The 18978-nt window shown below is 35.2% G+C and overlaps 1 protein-coding gene across 23 annotated transcripts in view; it reads right to left on the bottom strand.

Annotated features, from left to right (window-relative positions):
* iqch (IQ motif containing H) overlaps positions 1-18978 on the bottom strand; it is a 62613-nt gene that overhangs the window by 42303 nt on the left and 1332 nt on the right. For 9 of the 23 annotated variants that reach the window (XR_012393754.1, XR_012393756.1, XR_012393757.1 and 6 more), the window contains exons 4-12: positions 18108-18183; positions 17906-18019; positions 14305-14404; positions 12933-13034; positions 11059-11246; positions 9149-9700; positions 6393-6459; positions 3486-3569; positions 3218-3396 (exon numbers count right to left, since the gene is read on the bottom strand). Coding sequence is in view for 16 of the 23 variants with exons in the window: in XM_073929396.1 (XP_073785497.1) it covers positions 3218-3396; positions 3486-3569; positions 6393-6459; positions 9149-9700; positions 11059-11246; positions 12933-13034; positions 14305-14404; positions 17906-18019; positions 18108-18183 (1462 nt within the window). In the remaining 7 variants the exon portion in view is untranslated. Of the gene's footprint in view, positions 1-3217; positions 3397-3485; positions 3570-6392; positions 6460-9148; positions 9701-11058; positions 11247-12932; positions 13035-14304; positions 14405-17905; positions 18020-18107; positions 18196-18978 lie in introns of all 23 variants that reach the window. The other 14 variants (XR_012393755.1, XR_012393759.1, XM_005159133.6 and 11 more) reach the window with 3 other exon arrangements.

Genomic DNA, 18978 nt, shown 5'->3' with positions numbered 1-18978 from the left:
CCTTTGATATTATGTTGGTTCAATTAGGTTTTATGGCAGTTAACAATAGTGTACTACACTGCAATTCAATTGATTTCATTTTAGAGAATGTGTTGAACACTACTGGTCACAGTTGTGATAGTTAACCACCTCTTATGTCTTCTAGATCTGCATAAACAAATCTGGTCATTGATATATTTTAAAATCAAAAGTATATATTTTTTTCATGTAAAAGTTACTTTTTCAATGTAACAGCTTTAAGAAATGAGAAAAAAGGCACTTTCAAAATTGTAATCAGTGATCATAAACAGTTTAACACTGTATCTTCCTAACAAAATAAGCTCTAATAAAGAGAATGCATATAACAGCAATACATTTTTGTAATGTATATTTCCTCCCAAAAGGTGAAATCTCAGCGGTCTTTGTGTACATAAATAACTGTCCTTTCTACTCCTGCTCTAAGGTCTTACCCCTCCTTTTGTCTATGGCTGTAATTTATGAACGTGCGCAAACACATTGAGCCCATTACGTACAGCCGGAGGGGTCATGACCTCTCCTGTACTCCAACACGTTAAATTGATAAAGGAGAGTCTGGGGAGGACGGCACACCTCTGCCGCCTCTTGTCTTTACTGTGTGCTTAGTGATGGGCTCCGTGGGGAAAGCACTAATTACTCCACATCTGTATGTTTGATCCAAGCAGAATTGTCCCGTCTGTCATTGGCACGCCACGCTGGCAGCAACGGCTAACAGAGATTTATCCTGCTGACACGTCTGGCAGAGTTTACACACGGAGAAGAATCGACAGGGAAGAGGCAGCGCGTGCCGCTCGTGCGCTATGCGGCAATAAATAACAGAAGGGCACTGCTAAAATGTGGAGTCAGTTAGGTCTATGCTAACTCTAGAAATTCATTTGCATAAAATAAACTTGGCTTTACTGCAAAGTATAAAGATTCAAGAATAGTTTGTACTGTCAAGTTTCTCTATCATCTTCCGGTTGCTCACTGATTTTTAAGGTAATGTTTAACTTAAAAAAAATATATACACTACCTACTAGTTTGGGGTCCGTTTTTTTTTTTCATGTTGTTTTAAAAAAAATTATTCTGTTCATCAAGGCGGCATTTATTAAATGTAAAAATGTAAAAAAAATTAATTGTTAAATATTTATAAAAGTTTAAATATCTGCTTTCTTATTGTATGTAGTTTCAAATGAAATTATTACTTCAGTCTTTATTGCTTTTATTACTATTACCAATAGTAGTAGTAATAATAAAAATAATAATAATAATAATAATTCATATTTAAGTGATTTCTGAAGGATCATGTGACTCTGAAGACTGGAGTAATGAAGCTGAAAATACATCTTTAAAATCACTGGAATAAATTATTAAATTAAATTATAAACTGCTATCGAATAGTTATTTTACAATTTGTTTGTTAATTTACAATTTGTACTGTATTTTTGATTAAATAAATGCAGCCTTGGTGGCAGGAGAAGCTTATTTTAAAACATTTAAATATTGCATAGACCCCAAACTTTTGACTGGTAGCGTATATATCTATATCTGTATTTGTCAAAAAATATATATATATATCTTATATAGATATATATTGGATACTATATATCCAATTTACTTATTAGTACAATGATAAATGTAGAGGAAAAGTACAAAAATGCTATGTTTTGAAAGAGAAACTTTTATTTTTAATAAATGTTGTAATAAATTTGAACAGAATGTGTTTCTGTTTTATTTATATATCAAAAAAAAAGTTTAATAGATTATTTTAGTTTTTATATAACTATATTTTAAATAAACAATTGATATTACAAAGTTCATTTTGGTCACATTATTTATATTTCTAATTTTTATTTATTGCTTGCATGCTTGCTATGTGAAATAATAATTGTTAAAAATGTTATTAAAATGAATTGAATATATGTGTGTGTGTGTGTGTGTGTGTATATATATTATAAGTCAAAATTATTAGTCCCCTGAATCATTAGCTCCCCTGTTTATTTTTTTCCCCAATTTCTGTTTACCGGAGAGGAGTTTTTTTCAACACATTTCTAAACATAATAGTTTTAATAACTAAATTCTAATGAATGGTTTATTTTATCTTTGTCATGATGACAGTAAATAACATTTGACTACATATTTTTCAAGACTTCTATACATTCCATTTTGCCGACCCCTGTTTAATAAAGCAACCAAGCCGAAAAGAAAATGAATATATGAAAGTGCAGTACAGACATGTAAACGCCAAAATCAAACTAATACTATTATGTGTGACTTTTATTCGCATTTTGTGACAGGATATTCCATACACACACACATAGCTGCTTAACACTATTCTCTGCATGTATCGAGCCAGTATATGACCACAGCCACACACATCTCCACCGAGTGCACACACAGTGAAATCCTGGAGACACGCACACCAGCCATTATCATCACTGATGATTTTTTAAAAATGTTTTATTAATTTGGTGTCACCACAGCGGATTGAACTGCCAACTTATCCAGCATATGTTTTACGCAGTTTTATGAAACTGGAGCACCCAGAGGAAACCCACACTATCACAAGAAGAACATGCAAATTCCACACAGAAATGCCAACTGACCCAGCCGAGGCTTGAACCAGCGACCTTCTTGCTGTGAGGCAATTGTGCTACCCACTGCGCCACCGTGACGGTCCACTGAACACAAGTTAAAAAGTAAAATCTGTGGAAAGAAGTTCCATTTCTCATGTGAAATTGTACACAATCTCATTTCTCGTCTCATGGTGTAAGCGTCTCATCACACCCCTACTGGATATACAGCTTGACACGTTGTGTGAAGAATCACATATTAAAATGAAACATTTTAAAAGCAGTGATGCGACGAAAAAAATTTCAAGCATTTTTTACTGTTTCAGGAAGAATTTTTTCATATCTTGGAATCTTGTTAAATGTGTCATGTAAAAAGAGCCTCTGTTTTTCTTGCACTAAAACCTAAGTTTTACCTAAGAGTTGTAAATACACATGTCGCCTCTGTCGCCCTCTATAGGCAAGAAATAAATAACATTAAATTATTCTTTAAAAATTCTTTGAAGAGAAACAAAAGTTCTGTTATAGAACACCCTGCTCTCTCTCTCTCTCTGTGTGTGTGTGTGTGTGTGTGTGTGTGTGTGTGTGTGTGTGTGTGTGTGTGTGTGTGTGTGTGTGTGTGTGTGTGTGTGTGTGTGTGTGTGTTTTCATACTGAAAAGTCCTCCAGTGCTTCTGGCATGAGGATGGTAAAGCGTTTGGCAGAGTGTGACTCAGTTGCAGAAGCATCACCCAGTTCAATGGCGGTCTGCAGGCCCAGCAGACGAGTGTAATACTGGAGAACATCCTCTCCCAGGCGCACCGGAGACACATAGATGACCTCCACATTCTCATCTGTGTGTGACACAAACACTGCCGCATTTGCTTCCGTGTGTTTTCATGCTGCAAATTCAATTTGATTGTGTCATGATTAAACCCTTTACCTCTGATGTCACACAGTCGGCCCATCTGGGTATTCTGCAGCACATCATATCCTCTGAGACTGAGTCGTCGAGGCTGGGAATATCCTATCAAACAAACCAAAGGGAGATTTTAAAGGGACAGTTCACCTAAACTTTACTCACCATTGACTTGTTTCAAAAGTAGATTTTTGTTTTGTTCTGTTGAACACAAAATCAGATAGTTTAAAGAATGTAGGAAACTGGTAAGCATTGACTATTATAGTATTGCTTTTTTCCCCACATTCTATAGATGCTAATGGTTACCAGTTTTCAACATTCTTCATGCTTTTTGTGTACAATAGAACAAGCTTCTTACAATAGAAAAAGCTTGAGTAAATTATGAAAGAATTTTAATTTTGGGGTAAATTAACCCCTTTAATGTTCTCCTGAAGTGATTTGAATTGTGCATTTTTTTTTCAGTGTTGAGTATGAAGAGAGGGTGGGACATCCTCTCTCATTAAAAAAAAAAAAAAAAGCCAATAGGGTTTAGTTTTTCTCACTTCTCTGCCAGTAAGAGATGTTGAGCTCAAGTGCATCAAATGAAAAGCATCTTAAAGGAGGCGGGGCATATCAGATACTAGAGAGCTTTGATTGGTCAAGAATTGATGAGAAACTGAAGGTGAGGTGATGTAAATAATACAGTTGATTCATTTAGGTGGAAGTGACAAACTACAAGCTTTACAAGTTTATATTGGTTTTTTATTGGTTCTAAGTGTGATTTCTTTCACTGTCTTGGTGCTCACTAGCTTACACAAACAATACTGATACTAACATCTAAAACATTTTATTTTAATTTTTATGGGACCTTCAAGAGGTTAGCTCATTTCAAATTGATAATTCTGTCATCATTTACTCTCCTCTGTGTTCTATAAGAGTTTTGTTTATCTTCTGAAAACACAATTGATAATATTGTTATTTAATCTCAGACAATTTCTATCTTTACACCAAGTCTGTTCACTGTTAAATTTGTGACGTTTATACGCATTTGTAAAATTGTCAAAAATGAAATCTATACGGATCAAGTGGTTTGAAGTCTTCTGAGGAGATTTGTTTTCAAAATGGGTTTGCTGAGGTAAATGTGTAGTTTTACCTGACAAAAAAGTTGCAAGATGTTGTATTGATGTCATTCTGCAGTTGATTTACTGATTCATTTTTGAGATATTCATTCACGTTTTTATCTTGCTACAACTAAAGTAAATTATTTTGCATCCAACATGATCTCCATGCTCTCTAAATAGCATTTCTTCATTATATAAAGCAGTTATGTCTTGAATTCAACCACTCAATTTATAGCTGGATTTTAAAGGGTTTTGAGGCATCAGAGTTTTCAATGTATAGACTCCCAAGAAAGTCACAGAATATTTAAGATTCCTCAAATTTGATAAAAAATAATCTTGATTTGTGTTTTGAAGATGAATGATTTTCTCATGGATTTAGAACAAAATGAGGGAATAAATTAGGGCTGCACGATATTGGAAAAATCTAACATTGAGAAAAATAGTTTTTGCTGCGATATACAGTTGAAATCCAAATTATTTGCCCTCCTCTAAAATATTTTCTAAATGATTAACATGTCCAAAAAAAGCAATATATATTTTTTGATATACATTTATATTACCGACCAAACCATAATTAAACAAAGATTTCCCTAATTATCCCAACTTACTCAGTTAACCTAATTAACCTAGTTGAGCCTTTAAATTGCAATTTAAGCTAAATACTAGTGTCTTGAAAAAATATTTAATAAAATATAAATATAAAATAAATCAGTTATTAAAAGTGTTATGTTGAGAAATGTATTGAAAAAATCTGCTTTCTATTGATCAGAAGCTAGGAAAAAAATATACAGGTAATATACAGGGGGGCTGTATATATCAGGAGGACTAATAATTCTGACTTCAACTGTGTATTGCGACATGAAAATAATTTGTCTAAATTATTCAAATAGCTCTATTCTAAAAGATTTCATAAATTTAGATTGACTAAGGTGATCATGTTTTTCAATGCATTGCATCTGCATAAAATGTAATAAGTTATAAGCATACAGTTAAAGTCAGAGTTTCCAGAGAAACCCCTATCCAACCCATATTCCCCTTTCCTCCTTTACCAGGGAGAGCCCTCGTGAACACCTGATCTCGTACCCTCCTTACATGCTCATTGATCAGGTGGGAGCCCTGGGCTCAATTATCTCCAAGTTCAGGGTTCTCTCCCTGGACAGCATGCCAAACCTGCTATTATCATCAAGCCATATCTAAGTGCGAACTCTTGAAATAAAAGTTAAATAAACGGTGCTTTATGGTTTTCTGAAGAATCTAACAGTATCCAAATACAAAAACTGAAAAAACTAATGTAAAATAACATGATCATAATGGTATAATTTTATCCAATAATATAATAATATTTTTTAATAATATCTTTGTCTTTAAAAATGTAATAAGTAATCTAATCATGTGATGTGACTATTGCAGATACACACATTGCGATATCGATTCCCCATTTTTTTTTTCATTATGGGTGAACTAACCCAATAAATTATTGAGAGACTATATTGTAAATATGGACCAAATTCTCAAAAACATTGCAAGAAACTAATCTCTATAATGAAATGATTAAATGCATGCAAACTAACAGAGCGAGGCAATAAAAACAATAGGGTTCAACATCTTAATTATCTAAGCTCACACAGGCCTCTCCTCAGCCACCCCCAGTGCAAAAATCACACTCCATCTGCTGGTGATTACAATTCACATGCATCATCATCATCATCATCTCCAATAGCCAGCGAAAGCCTCATTGACAAGTTTTGATATATAAACGTGTTTGTTTTTTGCCCTCTCTACAGAAATACTATCTAACCAGGAGCCCTCACGGCAGATTGAAATGAATTACCCAGTGATGGGACATGGATGATAGTCCTTTTGGCGGAGGTGATGTGTTTCCAGTTGGTTGCCAGACTCTGTGAAACACACACAGCAGAGAATAAAAGAGAGTAAAAGTGATGGGTGACAGACAGCACCCAGCACGTTGGATTTATCATGTTGTCGGCCCACCGATGGCAGCAAAGGGAGGAAATGATGCTCGTCTTTCTCCCTGGGTCTCATTGAGACAAACCAAGCATAAATCACATTAATTAAATCAGCTAAGTGCATGCTTAGAAACATCTTTCCTCTATTAATTCAATTAGCAGGCTACATGAAGCTTTCTGCCAGGGGAAGATTAAGGCTTAATTAAAAGGATGTGAGTGTTTAAAGGGTGGAAACATACACAAGCTTGTGTCTCGTCTCACGGTGAGTGGCGGTGAGGATAAATGAACATGTGGGCACTAATTAAGAGACATGCGAAATTCATAAAGATGTTACAGGAATGACAGCACAGATGAAACATCTGGTCTGACAAATAGAAACTTATACGTCAGTGGTCAAGTGTTTAAGCAAGTCAGAACAAATCTCTTGTGAGTGGAACTTCTGTATTTTCTTATGCTGTGGATTTAGGAACTGCCATTCAAAAGATTGAGAAGTAAGGAAAGTCCAGACTAATTTTTTTTTTTCAGTTTTGTATCAAAAACAAAAATATTCCTAAACAAAGTTTGTGTGGAACATTTGTTTCATTCCTGTATCAATCTAGTTTTGAAAGAATCATTTAAGTCAATGATTCAACGACCAATAAGAAATCATGTGGTTCCTTCCTAAATGAATCAGCCATTTGTAACATATCATTGGAATGAATTGTTCAATGATTTAATTAATTACTGGTCATATTTGGTGAGAATAAACCAGCCAATATACTAGAACAAGAATGTTTTCAAATAGATATACAGTATTTTCGTTTGAACATTTTTGCATTTAGTTAAATATAAAATGGATTTATTTGAAATAACTTACATTTTAGATACAATCTTTTCAAATACTTTATCTGGTTTTCTCTGCCAAAGACAACAGTTTCACAGCAGAACTACTACAACACTGATGTATTTTGAACAGTGTTGAATAAAGCCTGTGTTTTAACACATATTATTGAATAAATGATTCAATAACTGAACTATAAGTGAACTAATGCAATAGTACATCCAGATTTCATTTATACTATATCAAAACAAAATAAATTCAAAAGTTGGCAACACCAAAGCTCCAAAAATGTCAATTTATTAAATTAAAAAGGCTGCGACTAAGCGTTTAACAATTCAAGCAAATAGCTCTTCATCAAACAGTGTTCATCACAATGCGTTGCTCCTTTTTGTACACTTCCAGATCACATGATCTCCCATATTATCTCACAAGAAAAATAGAGAAAATACACGTTTATAAATTAGATATTCAAAACAAAAATACAGAAAACATAACAGAATAACAAAAAATACAACTAAATACACAATAAAATATGGGCAAAAACTTTACCCAAAAACCTAATTCAACATTAAAAATTATTTTAAAAAAAAAGGACAAATATCAAACTCCTCGTTTAAACTTCTTAGAGACAAAGTATCTAGAGTGAAAATTCAAAAAGCTTCACGTTGTAACAGCAGTTTATTAAGATCTCCCTCCCGATGTGTTGTACATTTTGTTGTATTATTTTGTTATTCTGTTGTGTTTTCTTTATTTTCTGATATAATATTAGGGTTTGTTTCTGTATCTTCATTTTAAATATCTTATTAAGAATATATTTAATTTAAAATATATTTAAAATATGTTTGTTTTTTCTTATTTTTCTTGTTGTGAGATAATATGGGAGATCATGTGATCTGGAAGTGTACAAAAAGAAGCAACTTATTGTGATAAACATTGTCTGATGAAGAGCTGTGTGCTCAAAACAATGCATGCCTTTAATTTAATAAATTGGCATTTTTGGAGATTTGGTGTTGCCCCGTTTTTAATATATTTAGCACTTTTTGCGTGCTTTTGTATATTTTTTCACTATATCAAAACAACAATGTATTATTGGAACAAAAAACATGGTTCAAAACATACGCAAGTGCAGGTTGCCAGATTGATGACACCAACAACAGTGTGCATGACTGTCAAGCCAAAAGGCTGATTGAAGGCTGATATAAATCACGTTAAAATAAAAGCAATGGCAGGCAATAGAAGGAATATTTTCCATATTAAAAGGAGAACTTTATACTTTAGAAATGGCTTCTATTTCTTGCAGCTGAACAACAGGAAACTGAAAGTGATAACCTCAGGTACCCCTCATGTGCTTTATTCAATGTTAAATGCTAATATTGTGAGTTTGAATGCCATTTCACATGCCATTTTTTGCCATACTTCTGAAAGCAGCAGCAGATAGGTCACCTCAGATCTTGAAACTAAAATAAACCATTTGAAATGGAACTTTAGAATTGAAATATATTTGCTAAAATATAATTGCTGAACTGGCATTGGGTAGGTTAAATGACCAAAAAAAAAAAAAAAAAGACAGACATTCCGGCACTTAATGCACATTTTCAAAGCAGAACATCTGACTTTACCATTGTTTTTCAGATAAACAAGTATGTTCACTTAACATGTTTTTTAAAATATATGCAAACATATTATGGTATTTTTATGCCTTAGAAGAGGCGAAAACTTAGATACAGCACCCTTAAACTTACATCAAAATCAGACTCAAGAACCAGAACTAATTGTTGTATAAATGTGTATATGATTCACCTCTGCCCTGCTGTGGAAGTTTTCCAGCTGCCGAAGACGTGAGGCCTGCAGACTCTTCTTCAAATGGCACAGTTTGGCACGTTTCAGCAGAGACATGGCAATAATTTCTGCCGCCCATTTGGACCTAAGCCGGATCAGGTAGGCGGTACGGGCAGAGTAACGCCTCCAGCAGGTCTGGATGCGCACAGCCGCTGCCTGATGCCCCCCGTTGCCTTTGTAGCGCTGGCCGGGCTGACACATCAGGTCCCATACCTCATCCCTGTTCTCCAGCACCGACAGCAGCTTCTCCACATGGGTGCACCGGCCCCTGCCGTCTCTCCAGTTGAGCTCACCACTCTGCACGCAAGCTGCCAGCCTCTCCCCGCACACCCGCGCCAGTGGCACAGCAAAGTCCAACAGCATCCTCTGCAGCCGCTCAAGAGCTTCTACCATCGCACCCCAGTACAGACAATACTGCTTTTTATACCGACAGAAGTCAGCAGCATCCGGGTCAATCTGACCATCAACTATGGTGAAAGGATATTTGCTGACAACAGCTGGCACTGGAAGACTCTAAGAAGAGAGAAATGCATTTGATATTAAGGTTACAAATACATTTTAAAATGGGGTTCAGTAAAGTTTTTTTTAATGATATATACAGTTTAAGTCAGAATTATTAGACCTCCTGTGAAAGTTTAATTCTTTAGCATTTTTCTCCCCAAGTTCTGTTTAACGGCGAGAAGATTTTCAAACATTTCTAAACATAATAGTTTTAATAACTTTTATCTTTGCCATGATATTAGTGCATAATATTTTAATAGATATTTTTCAAGATAGTCTTCAGGTTAAAGTGCAATTTAATCCACTTGTTAAGTGTGACGTCACGCAAAGCGGCTTCCGGGTCCAAGCGCTCTATTCAACTGAATGGGGAGACTCATGAAATGGTAATAATAAACGGTGACAAAGCTATTTAATGTTTTCGAAAATCACGGTGGCAGTATATATGTCCATGCCTAATATCCGATGGCCAGAAAGTGATAATTTTTTTTTATAAATTGTTACATTTTTGGTATTTGTTATGCAGCAAGCCCAGAGATTGTTGTGTACACTACGATCTTATATAAAATTAACTTTAATGTGTGATAGGAATAAAACGTGATCATAAACGAATGATTTCTCCACTCAAATGAATGGCTGCTTGGACCCGAAAACAGTATACATATGTCACAAACACGTCACCACTTAACAAGCGGATGGTTTAACTAGGTTAATTAGGCAAGTTAGGGTAATTTAGTTATTGTTTAACAGTTTGTTCTCTGGACAATCAAAAACAATACTGCTAATAATATTGACCTTTAATTGGTTTTTAAACAATTAAAAACTGCCTTTATTCTAACCTTCTAGCCGAAATAAAACAAATAAGACTTTCCTTTAAATTAAACCATTAAATATCACTTAAGAAATATTTGAAAAAAAAAAAAATTTCAAAGGAGTGTTAATCATTTTGATGTCAACTGTATATAAATACAGGTTTTGTATATATATTTTTTTAATTTTTTTGAAGGCCACTGGCTTGCAGAAGGGAACCATTTCAAATCATTACCTATATCAGCCCTGAAGCTATTTCTGACACATTTAACATTACACCAGGGGTAAAAGGTCACTTTACATGGAAAAAGGAAATTGATTATCAGTCAGGTCTAAAGCTCTCCAGAGCAGATTGTGTGTTTATTATTTATTCACAGGCGAAATGCAACATATGAGTACCTTTGAGAACCAAACCTTTATTAGAAGTGGAATGCAAGCATAGTTACAATGGGACAAGTTGAAATCACATTCTATGAGCTGTTTTTTAACCTAAGAAAGCTGAACACACTATATGTATCTTTGCCATAAATAACTTTATTTATGTCAGTGTAAATAAGTAATACCTGTGGGTTAATTGGGCTGAGTCTGGCTAAACCTCGAGTCAGTACTCTGTTGTCAGAGCTAGCAGAAGCAGCTGAAGGTGGAGGAGCGCGAAGGAGTCTGGATTCTGCACTCTCCATTGCTGATCTTCTAAGAGCCATTCCATCTCTTCTCACATCCATCTCCTGCTTATAAACCTTTTTTGACTCATCTATCAACAGATAAGAAGTTTTGTGTTTAATAGAAGTCTTACAGTATAGTAGTAATTTTATTCAAATTCAGCTATGTAGATATAAAACTATATAAAAGCAGATGCCATAAAACCGTCCACTTGTACAAAGGGAAGAGGAAAAAAGTAAAATATATATAAAAATAGGGGCGACACGGTGGCACAGCAAGAAGGTCGCTGGTTCGAGTCTCCGCTGGGTCAGTTGGCATTTTTGTGTGGAGTTTTCATGTTCTCCCATTGCTCTCCTGGGTTTCCTCTGGGTGCTCGGGTTTCCCTCACAGTCCCCACATGTGCTATAGGTGAACTAAATTAACTATATTAGCCATAGTGTATGTGTTTGAATAAGTGTGTATGGATGTGTCCCAGTACTGGGTTGCTGCTGGAAGGGCATCCGCTGTGTAAAACATTTGCTGGATAAGTTGGTGTTTTTTAATTCCGCTGTGGCGACCCCTAATGTTTTACCAACTAATTTTAAGAGGAGCATGTGATATGATTGATCACGGCTGGCCTCTCATCCGTAATCAGCAATAATCCAATTAAACTAATTCAAACTAACAATATTTCGAAGGATTTCACCCTTCTACCTTATCTTCGTTTAGGAAGAATCCCCCCATCCACTCCATCTTCTCCTTTTCCTCCCTTTACCAGGGGGAACTCTCGAGACCTACCTGATCTTGGATCCTCTTATATGCGTATTGACCAGGCGGGAGCCCTGTGCTCAATTATCTCTGAGCTCAGGGTTCTCTCCTGAGACAGCATGCTAAACCAGCTAATAGCGCCGAACATATCTGAACATGAACTCTTGAAAGGAACTAAGCTGAAGGAAAATCTATGAATATATTAAAATAACTAAAAATCAAAAAGCTTCTATGTTTGTCAAGCAACATCACAACAATATTGGTCCAGCCTCAAATAGTATTGCCTGTTACGCTGTTAAGCCTGGCGGTTGTACCTTCCAGGAAGGGGATATCTCTAAAATATAGTGGATGGCTCAATCCATAATTTCAAAATAATCTATTTAGCAGCAGTGCTAATAGCTGATAAAGTCATTTTTGGCTGAGGGTTTAGTTGTAGAATGGAGTCATCCAAAACAAGAAAAAGTAGGGGATCCCGAGGTATGTCTACAAGTAGAAAATCCAAAAGAGTGGAGCATTTAAATTTCCAAAAAAAGAATCACCACTGAACATTCCCAAAACATATGTACTGTAAGTAGTAGTCAACTGAGGATGGGTTACAAAGGTGACAATAAGAATTAGATCTAGCTTTCATCTTGTAAGACGTTTATAAAATTTTCACTGACTACCCAAATTTAGTCTTTTTTTAACTAAGACATCTATGTTTGGACATCTATTTGCATATGCATTATGATTTTAGACATTACATATATGTTAAAGTTTACTGATATACAATTTATTCAGTGCAAAAACTTTTCCAAACACGTAAAATTACTACTGTATAAACTGTTATTTTAGTAAAAAATATAACAAAATATCACAGACTGCATAAAATGATCTTAAAACTTCATATTAATTTAGTCTTCTCCCTCAATAATGCAGACTGCAGGGAATAAATAAATAATATAAGTAGAATTATGGATACAAACAAATTGACCTTCTAACTTTAAATGTAGGCCGCAAGTGTGTAATGACATTGTGGAAACAGACTGACCCATCTTACTTTGGCCACTGTCCTCTCTCTGGAGCACATGGACAGCTTTGGGCTGTACTGGGGTTTGAACTGAAGAGAGGTCGGCTGCGGAGGGCTGCAGCTCTGAAATGTATGAAAAACAAGGCTCATTAAAATCTGTACACAAAATATTTCAGGGGTTGTGGCTGTAACATTTTACTCATCAACACAAAAAGGGCATAAATGAAACAATGTAAATTCAGAACATTCTAAATTGTATTCTACACTGTCAAGCGGCTGCACAATATATCATTTCAGCATTGATATTGCAATGCGCTTATCCGCAAAAGTCACATTGCTGTATCTGCAATGTCGATTTGGGATATAGTTGACTAGGAGCCACAATTAAAAACATAGTTTATTGTAGAGTACCGGTAATTGCAAAGTTTTACCATAAAGTTACCAAAAATATATATACTGTATATTTTTGTGTGTTTTAAGGCCTGTGAATGTGTAAGCATTTCAAGCCAGTTTTAAAGCATTTATACAGAAGAAATTGACATTTTTGTAATTTAAAAAATATTAATTATTCATGTACAGTAAACATAATGAAAATTATACTGTGTCATTTTACTTCATTATTCAAGTTGTATATTTAAATAATACTAGACTCCCAGAATACCCTAAAGCATTTATTTCATTTCTAACTTTGCTTTACTGTTTTTATCAATGCCTGTGATTGGTTTAATACATTTTATGCATATGTGCTCTACTACAAAAGCATCCTATTCAATCTAAAATCATGATTTTTTTTTGCAAATAAAGCTATTCAACCCATCTGGTAAATTTATACTAAATATGCGTAGCAAAAATATAAATATTAATACCGCAATGTCAGTTTTTTCAATATTGTACAGCTCTAATGTCATGGTTTTGATTTTGTAAGTTTTTTTTTTTTTTTAAAGAAATTAACAGTTTTATTCAGAAAGGATGCATTAAATTGATCAAAAGCAACAGTGTCAGATTTTTAACCAATGCTGTTGTCCCTTTGAATATTCTGTTTGTCAAAGAGTAATGAAATGTGGTGTCTATATAAAAAAATATTTATAGAAAATACCAAATGTTTTTTAACAACCAAAACTGCATATTTAGAATGATTTCTGAAACACTGTGTGGCAATTAAAACTAGATTAATGCTGCATAATGCGCTCAAAACAATTCTTTTAAATATTTTGTTTTAAATATTAATTCATAATTAATAAGAAATATATATATATATATTTTACCCATACAATAAAACCACTTCTCTTGTTAAGAAGTTCTTCAAAATCAGCCGGAAAAATTTATATACACATAACCTTTCTATATTATTATATAAAAAAATAAAAAAAATAAAATAAAAAAATCTTTATACCTGCAACTGCATCTTGGCATTCAGGTGGTGGTTTGGGTTGTAGATGTGCAATGGCAAAATTCCCCAAATTGGAGCCAGTGACCACTCTTTGAATCCCAATCTTGTAAAACCGATAAAAGCAAATGTTAAGTTTTCATTACATTCAATGTACAAAAGTTTTTCTAACAAATGGTTCACCTAAGCTGGAATACAAAGGGCTTCTTCATTAAGAAAAGTAAATCCATTATCATTTAATTCACTGTTCTTAATACTTTACATTCACGGTAACATTCAAATCTCACAAGCTTATTCAAATTTGATTGCAATCAGTCCAAGATTCATGTTAACTGCAAACAGAATTCTCATTATTGAATAAAATATGCCTTTAAACTTGTTTGCAGTAATGGTCATGTCTTATAAGGCAATAAAAACATTGTCCAAACATGGAGGAATTACTGAACCCTAAACGATAGCCTTGTGGTCAAAGGTTAGAGGTATTGAAAGTGACAGAACGAAGGGAATTAACCCACTGGCCTGTCTCACTGGGTCAAAAAGACCTGCCTGCAGGCACTACAGCCACCATTTACCCAATAATAGAAGAAGAGAGAAAGGGAACATACTTCACTCAATAACTTGCTCATGGAGAATGCTATTAGCTTCGGGTCAGCGATCAGATTTTTCCCTCCAAACAAAACTTTGTTGTAAAAGGCCGGGAGACGACTATCCATTAATCAGGCTGGTGGCAGCTTGTAGATGTCAAGAAATACGGTTTCTCTTTCTCTTGGTTTCCGTTGGCTGTTTCGAATCACAAGTGTGTGCACATTTGCGAGAGGGAGCATGGTGATGTTGTGTGATTACAACCAACAGATTTTCTGCATTCATTAAAATAAAGCTGGAGCTAAAATACAGGCAGTTAATGACATTGTAAACTGGCCAATAAGCCCCCTTCCCTGAAGCAATCAATCACATGCTGGCAATGCTTTCTGGATACTTTGAGCACGACTCGGTTTATTTGTCTCGCACCTTCTCTCAAGCGAACAGCTGTTTGAAATCTTTTAGAATTAAATTCCATCAGAGCAATGCCTAAAATGCTCTCACCTCCTCATTATCATATAACAGTTCATAAATCAAACAAAAGTCCTGCCACTTTCCACGATGAAATTGATTTGCTGCAATAATTAGGACTTTCCAAAGAGCAGTAAAAGGCGGTTAATATAATTCGCCGTTAATTTTTACAATCACTTCAATAAAAACAAGCATCAAAAGTCACAAATTACACCTGAGGACACATAATGTCAAAACATAAAAAGGGCAATAAAAACACGTTATCTACCGAAAATTGATAGCCTATTTAAAAAGGCAAAACTTTTTAGGTGTAGAAACACCAAACAAGCAGTTTGTGAATTAATAGCACACAAAACAGCATCGACAAAATAAAAGGTCGGTCATTTCCTCGGTGCTCATAAACATATAAAGTGAGTTTGTCAAATTGTGGGCACATGCCAGACAGCGGCCTTCTGTACTGTCCTCATCCTGCTGTTGCGGATTCTCCCCCTGATGTTCTCTGGCCTGCCTATTGTCACACCACTGAGCTCCCTGACAAACCACCAGCACCGGCCAGGTGTTTGGAAAGGTTTAGAGGCTCGCAGCTGTTTAAGTGGTACAAGAGGACATTTAAAAGAAAAGTGAAAAAAAAAAAAAACAGTGGGAGCTCCATCGGAGACTCAGCAGAGAATTAGCCGACAGCATAGTGGTATAGACACAGCAGGCAAAGCGCCAGCGAATGCCAGTTGGGTAAACCACGGCTGTCTTATTGGCATGCGGGAACAGGTACGAGTGCCTGTCCTGAGACAGCTGTAAAGCAGCAGCCCATACAACTGCAATCAGGCGGTGGCCGTCCTCCGAAGAATGCTGATGTGCCGCAATCTGCGTCTGTCTGCTTTCGGCAGCCAAGTCTCATAGCTTCTTCTCAACAACATGACAGCCTCCTCACGAGTGACAGGCAGAGGATGCAGGAGATAGAGGAAGAACCGCAGCGGAAAGCAGAAGGGGGGGAAGCAGAGCACCAAAACAAATGGTGACCTTTCGAAAGATTAATTTGTTTACCAACAGACAGATTTAGCTGTCACTGCCAAACCAGGTGACCTTCAAATCCGCATCTCCTGTTCGAAAGCAAAGTGACTGGAGTCATGTATTATTACGCGCCATTTCTTTTTGTGACAGATGCTGGCGTTAAGGCAACAGTCAGCACCGGTCGCTATATAATCAACACTATCGATAAGTCTTAATTGTAAAAGATGGGGGCTTCTATTACAAATGAACATGTAAAGGGCAATTCACATTCGAAAGACAGACACAGACTATGTGGACAATCACCAGATTACAGTTTCGTTCACATGACCTGACAAAGGTAACACCGAAAAAATCTGATGAAGTTACTCTTGATGAATAGCCATTGGTTGGTGTCTGATGGTGCAGTGTGCTGGCCGTAAAATTCAAAGGAATCAAAATAGCCTAGTGTTCAGTGGTCACCAAAGCTGATTCCTTACCATCATTCTTCAAAATATTTGGTAACACTTCATTTTAAAGGTGTCCTTGTTTCACATATTCTACGTGCTTACTATAATAAGAAGAATTATTATGCGTAATGGGCTATATGCACAGCTAGTTCAATTCAATTCATGTTTATTTCTATAGCGCTTTTACAATGTACATTGTGTCAAAGCAACTTAACATAGAAGTTAGTAAATTGAAACCATGTCAGTCCAGTTTTCAGAGTTGACGTTCAGTTTAGTTAAGTTCAGTTCAGTGTGGTTTAAATTTCACTGAAAGTCCAAACTATGAAGAGCAACTATCTGCGCAGCTCCACAAGTCCCCATCCAAGCAAGCCAGTGTCAACAGTGACGAGGCACAAACTTCACCAATTGACTAGTTAGTGTTTTTCAGCCAACAATAAATGTCCGGGGAAAGGTTTATGGGACTATTTTCAATTTCCTTTTACAACACAATGTTGTAATGCAATTAAACTACAATAATTTAAATAGACTTATGCATTCATTTAGTTGTTAAAGTTTAGTTCAAGCGTAAAACAAGACAAAAGACCGCATAAACACTAGTGCTGTCAGTAGCAGCAGCCCAGCACAGAAACTCTATTGAAAATACTGGGGTAAAATAAATATTCATATTTTGAAGACATGGTGAGGAAAATGGAATTTAATGCAGTGCTTCTTGTCTGGTCTGAGACCCACTTTATATTGTATATCTTTCAGGCAGTGATGATCACTGATTTTTAAAGAAGTCAGACCTTAATTGTGGCAATTTTTAATGGCATGACAGTTCATTATCGTTTGGGCTGGCTGACTGAAAATAAATAGTATTAATTATTATTATTTAATAGTATTCACTTGTTAAATGACTAGTTAAATTAACAAGGACACCTTAAAATATAATTATTATAATTAAAATAACTAATAATTTTTGTGTGTGCTATAGACGAAATAAACGTTTGGAACAACGTGAAAGTAAGTAAAAGATGGCAGAATATGCAATTATAGGTGCACTGATCTTTTAATATACTTTCTTGAATATCAAAGAAATAAAAGCATATCTTTCAGAAACTCACACTAGTTCTCTTTTGCAGGTGAGGAAGCTGAATCCCATAATTTTGTTGGAAAATCTCCTTGTTCCTTGGATGAAAAGGGTTATGTAGCAGACGCATGATAAATGCTGTCTTGTGCTGTTGGACAAGTTACAAAGATAGATTTAGTGAATTCAGATCTAATCTGAGATTAACAAATGTTATGACTATGAATAAAAATAAAAACCTTTTCCCCTGGAGATGGACCTGGAATCGGGCTTCTATGTGGATGTGCAATTGGTAATGCTTCGTATGGTGGTTGCCTACAAAAAAGGCTAGATATGTTGGATCTCAATTGATTTTACATAATCTACAATCATACTGTATACACATGGCCACTGTATTAGGTACATCTTGATCAACTTCTTGTTAATGCAAATATTCAATGACATGACAGCAATTAGGGTTGCACAATATATTGTTTCAGCATCAATATCACAATGAGATTATTCACAATAGTCACAACACAAGCATACCCAATGTTGAGTCGGGATTATAATTCATCATTTGGATGTGTTTTTGATGCCTGTGATTGTATAATGACCTTAAAAGCATCCAGGCATAATAAATTGTACCATTTGTAACTTTAACAGCGATTTATTTCACTGAGTTATTTTTAACATTCAGTTACTGTACTTTGATACTCCTAGACTCGGGAAACGGTAAAACACTTTTTTCAATTGTATCTTTTTCTTGATTACATGCAAAAACAGAAATGCACTGCAAATATCAGACCACAGCGGAAATGTTTTGGGGGACCCCAAAAAATATACATTGTGTATTAGATTTTATGCACTCCACTGCAGAATCACCCTAATCAATCTAATGTAAACAATTCTTTCTCAAAAGAGATATTCAAGTTATCTGGTGAAATTGTATTCATATTTAAAAAAAAATATCACAATGCTAGATTTTTCCAATATGGTGCAGCCCTATTTATATTTAAATTTATACATTCATTCATTTTCTTGTCGGCTTAATCCCTTTATTAATCCGGGGTCGCCACAGTGGAATGAAACGCCAACTTATCCAGCAGGTTTTTACGCAGCGGATGCCCT

The sequence above is a fragment of the Danio rerio genome, chromosome 18, assembly GCF_049306965.1.
Source record: "Danio rerio strain Tuebingen ecotype United States chromosome 18, GRCz12tu, whole genome shotgun sequence".
Lineage (NCBI taxonomy): Eukaryota > Metazoa > Chordata > Actinopteri > Cypriniformes > Danionidae > Danio > Danio rerio.
The sequence above is the reverse complement of the archived record's forward strand: the minus strand, read 5'-3'. Positions and strand labels throughout refer to the sequence as shown.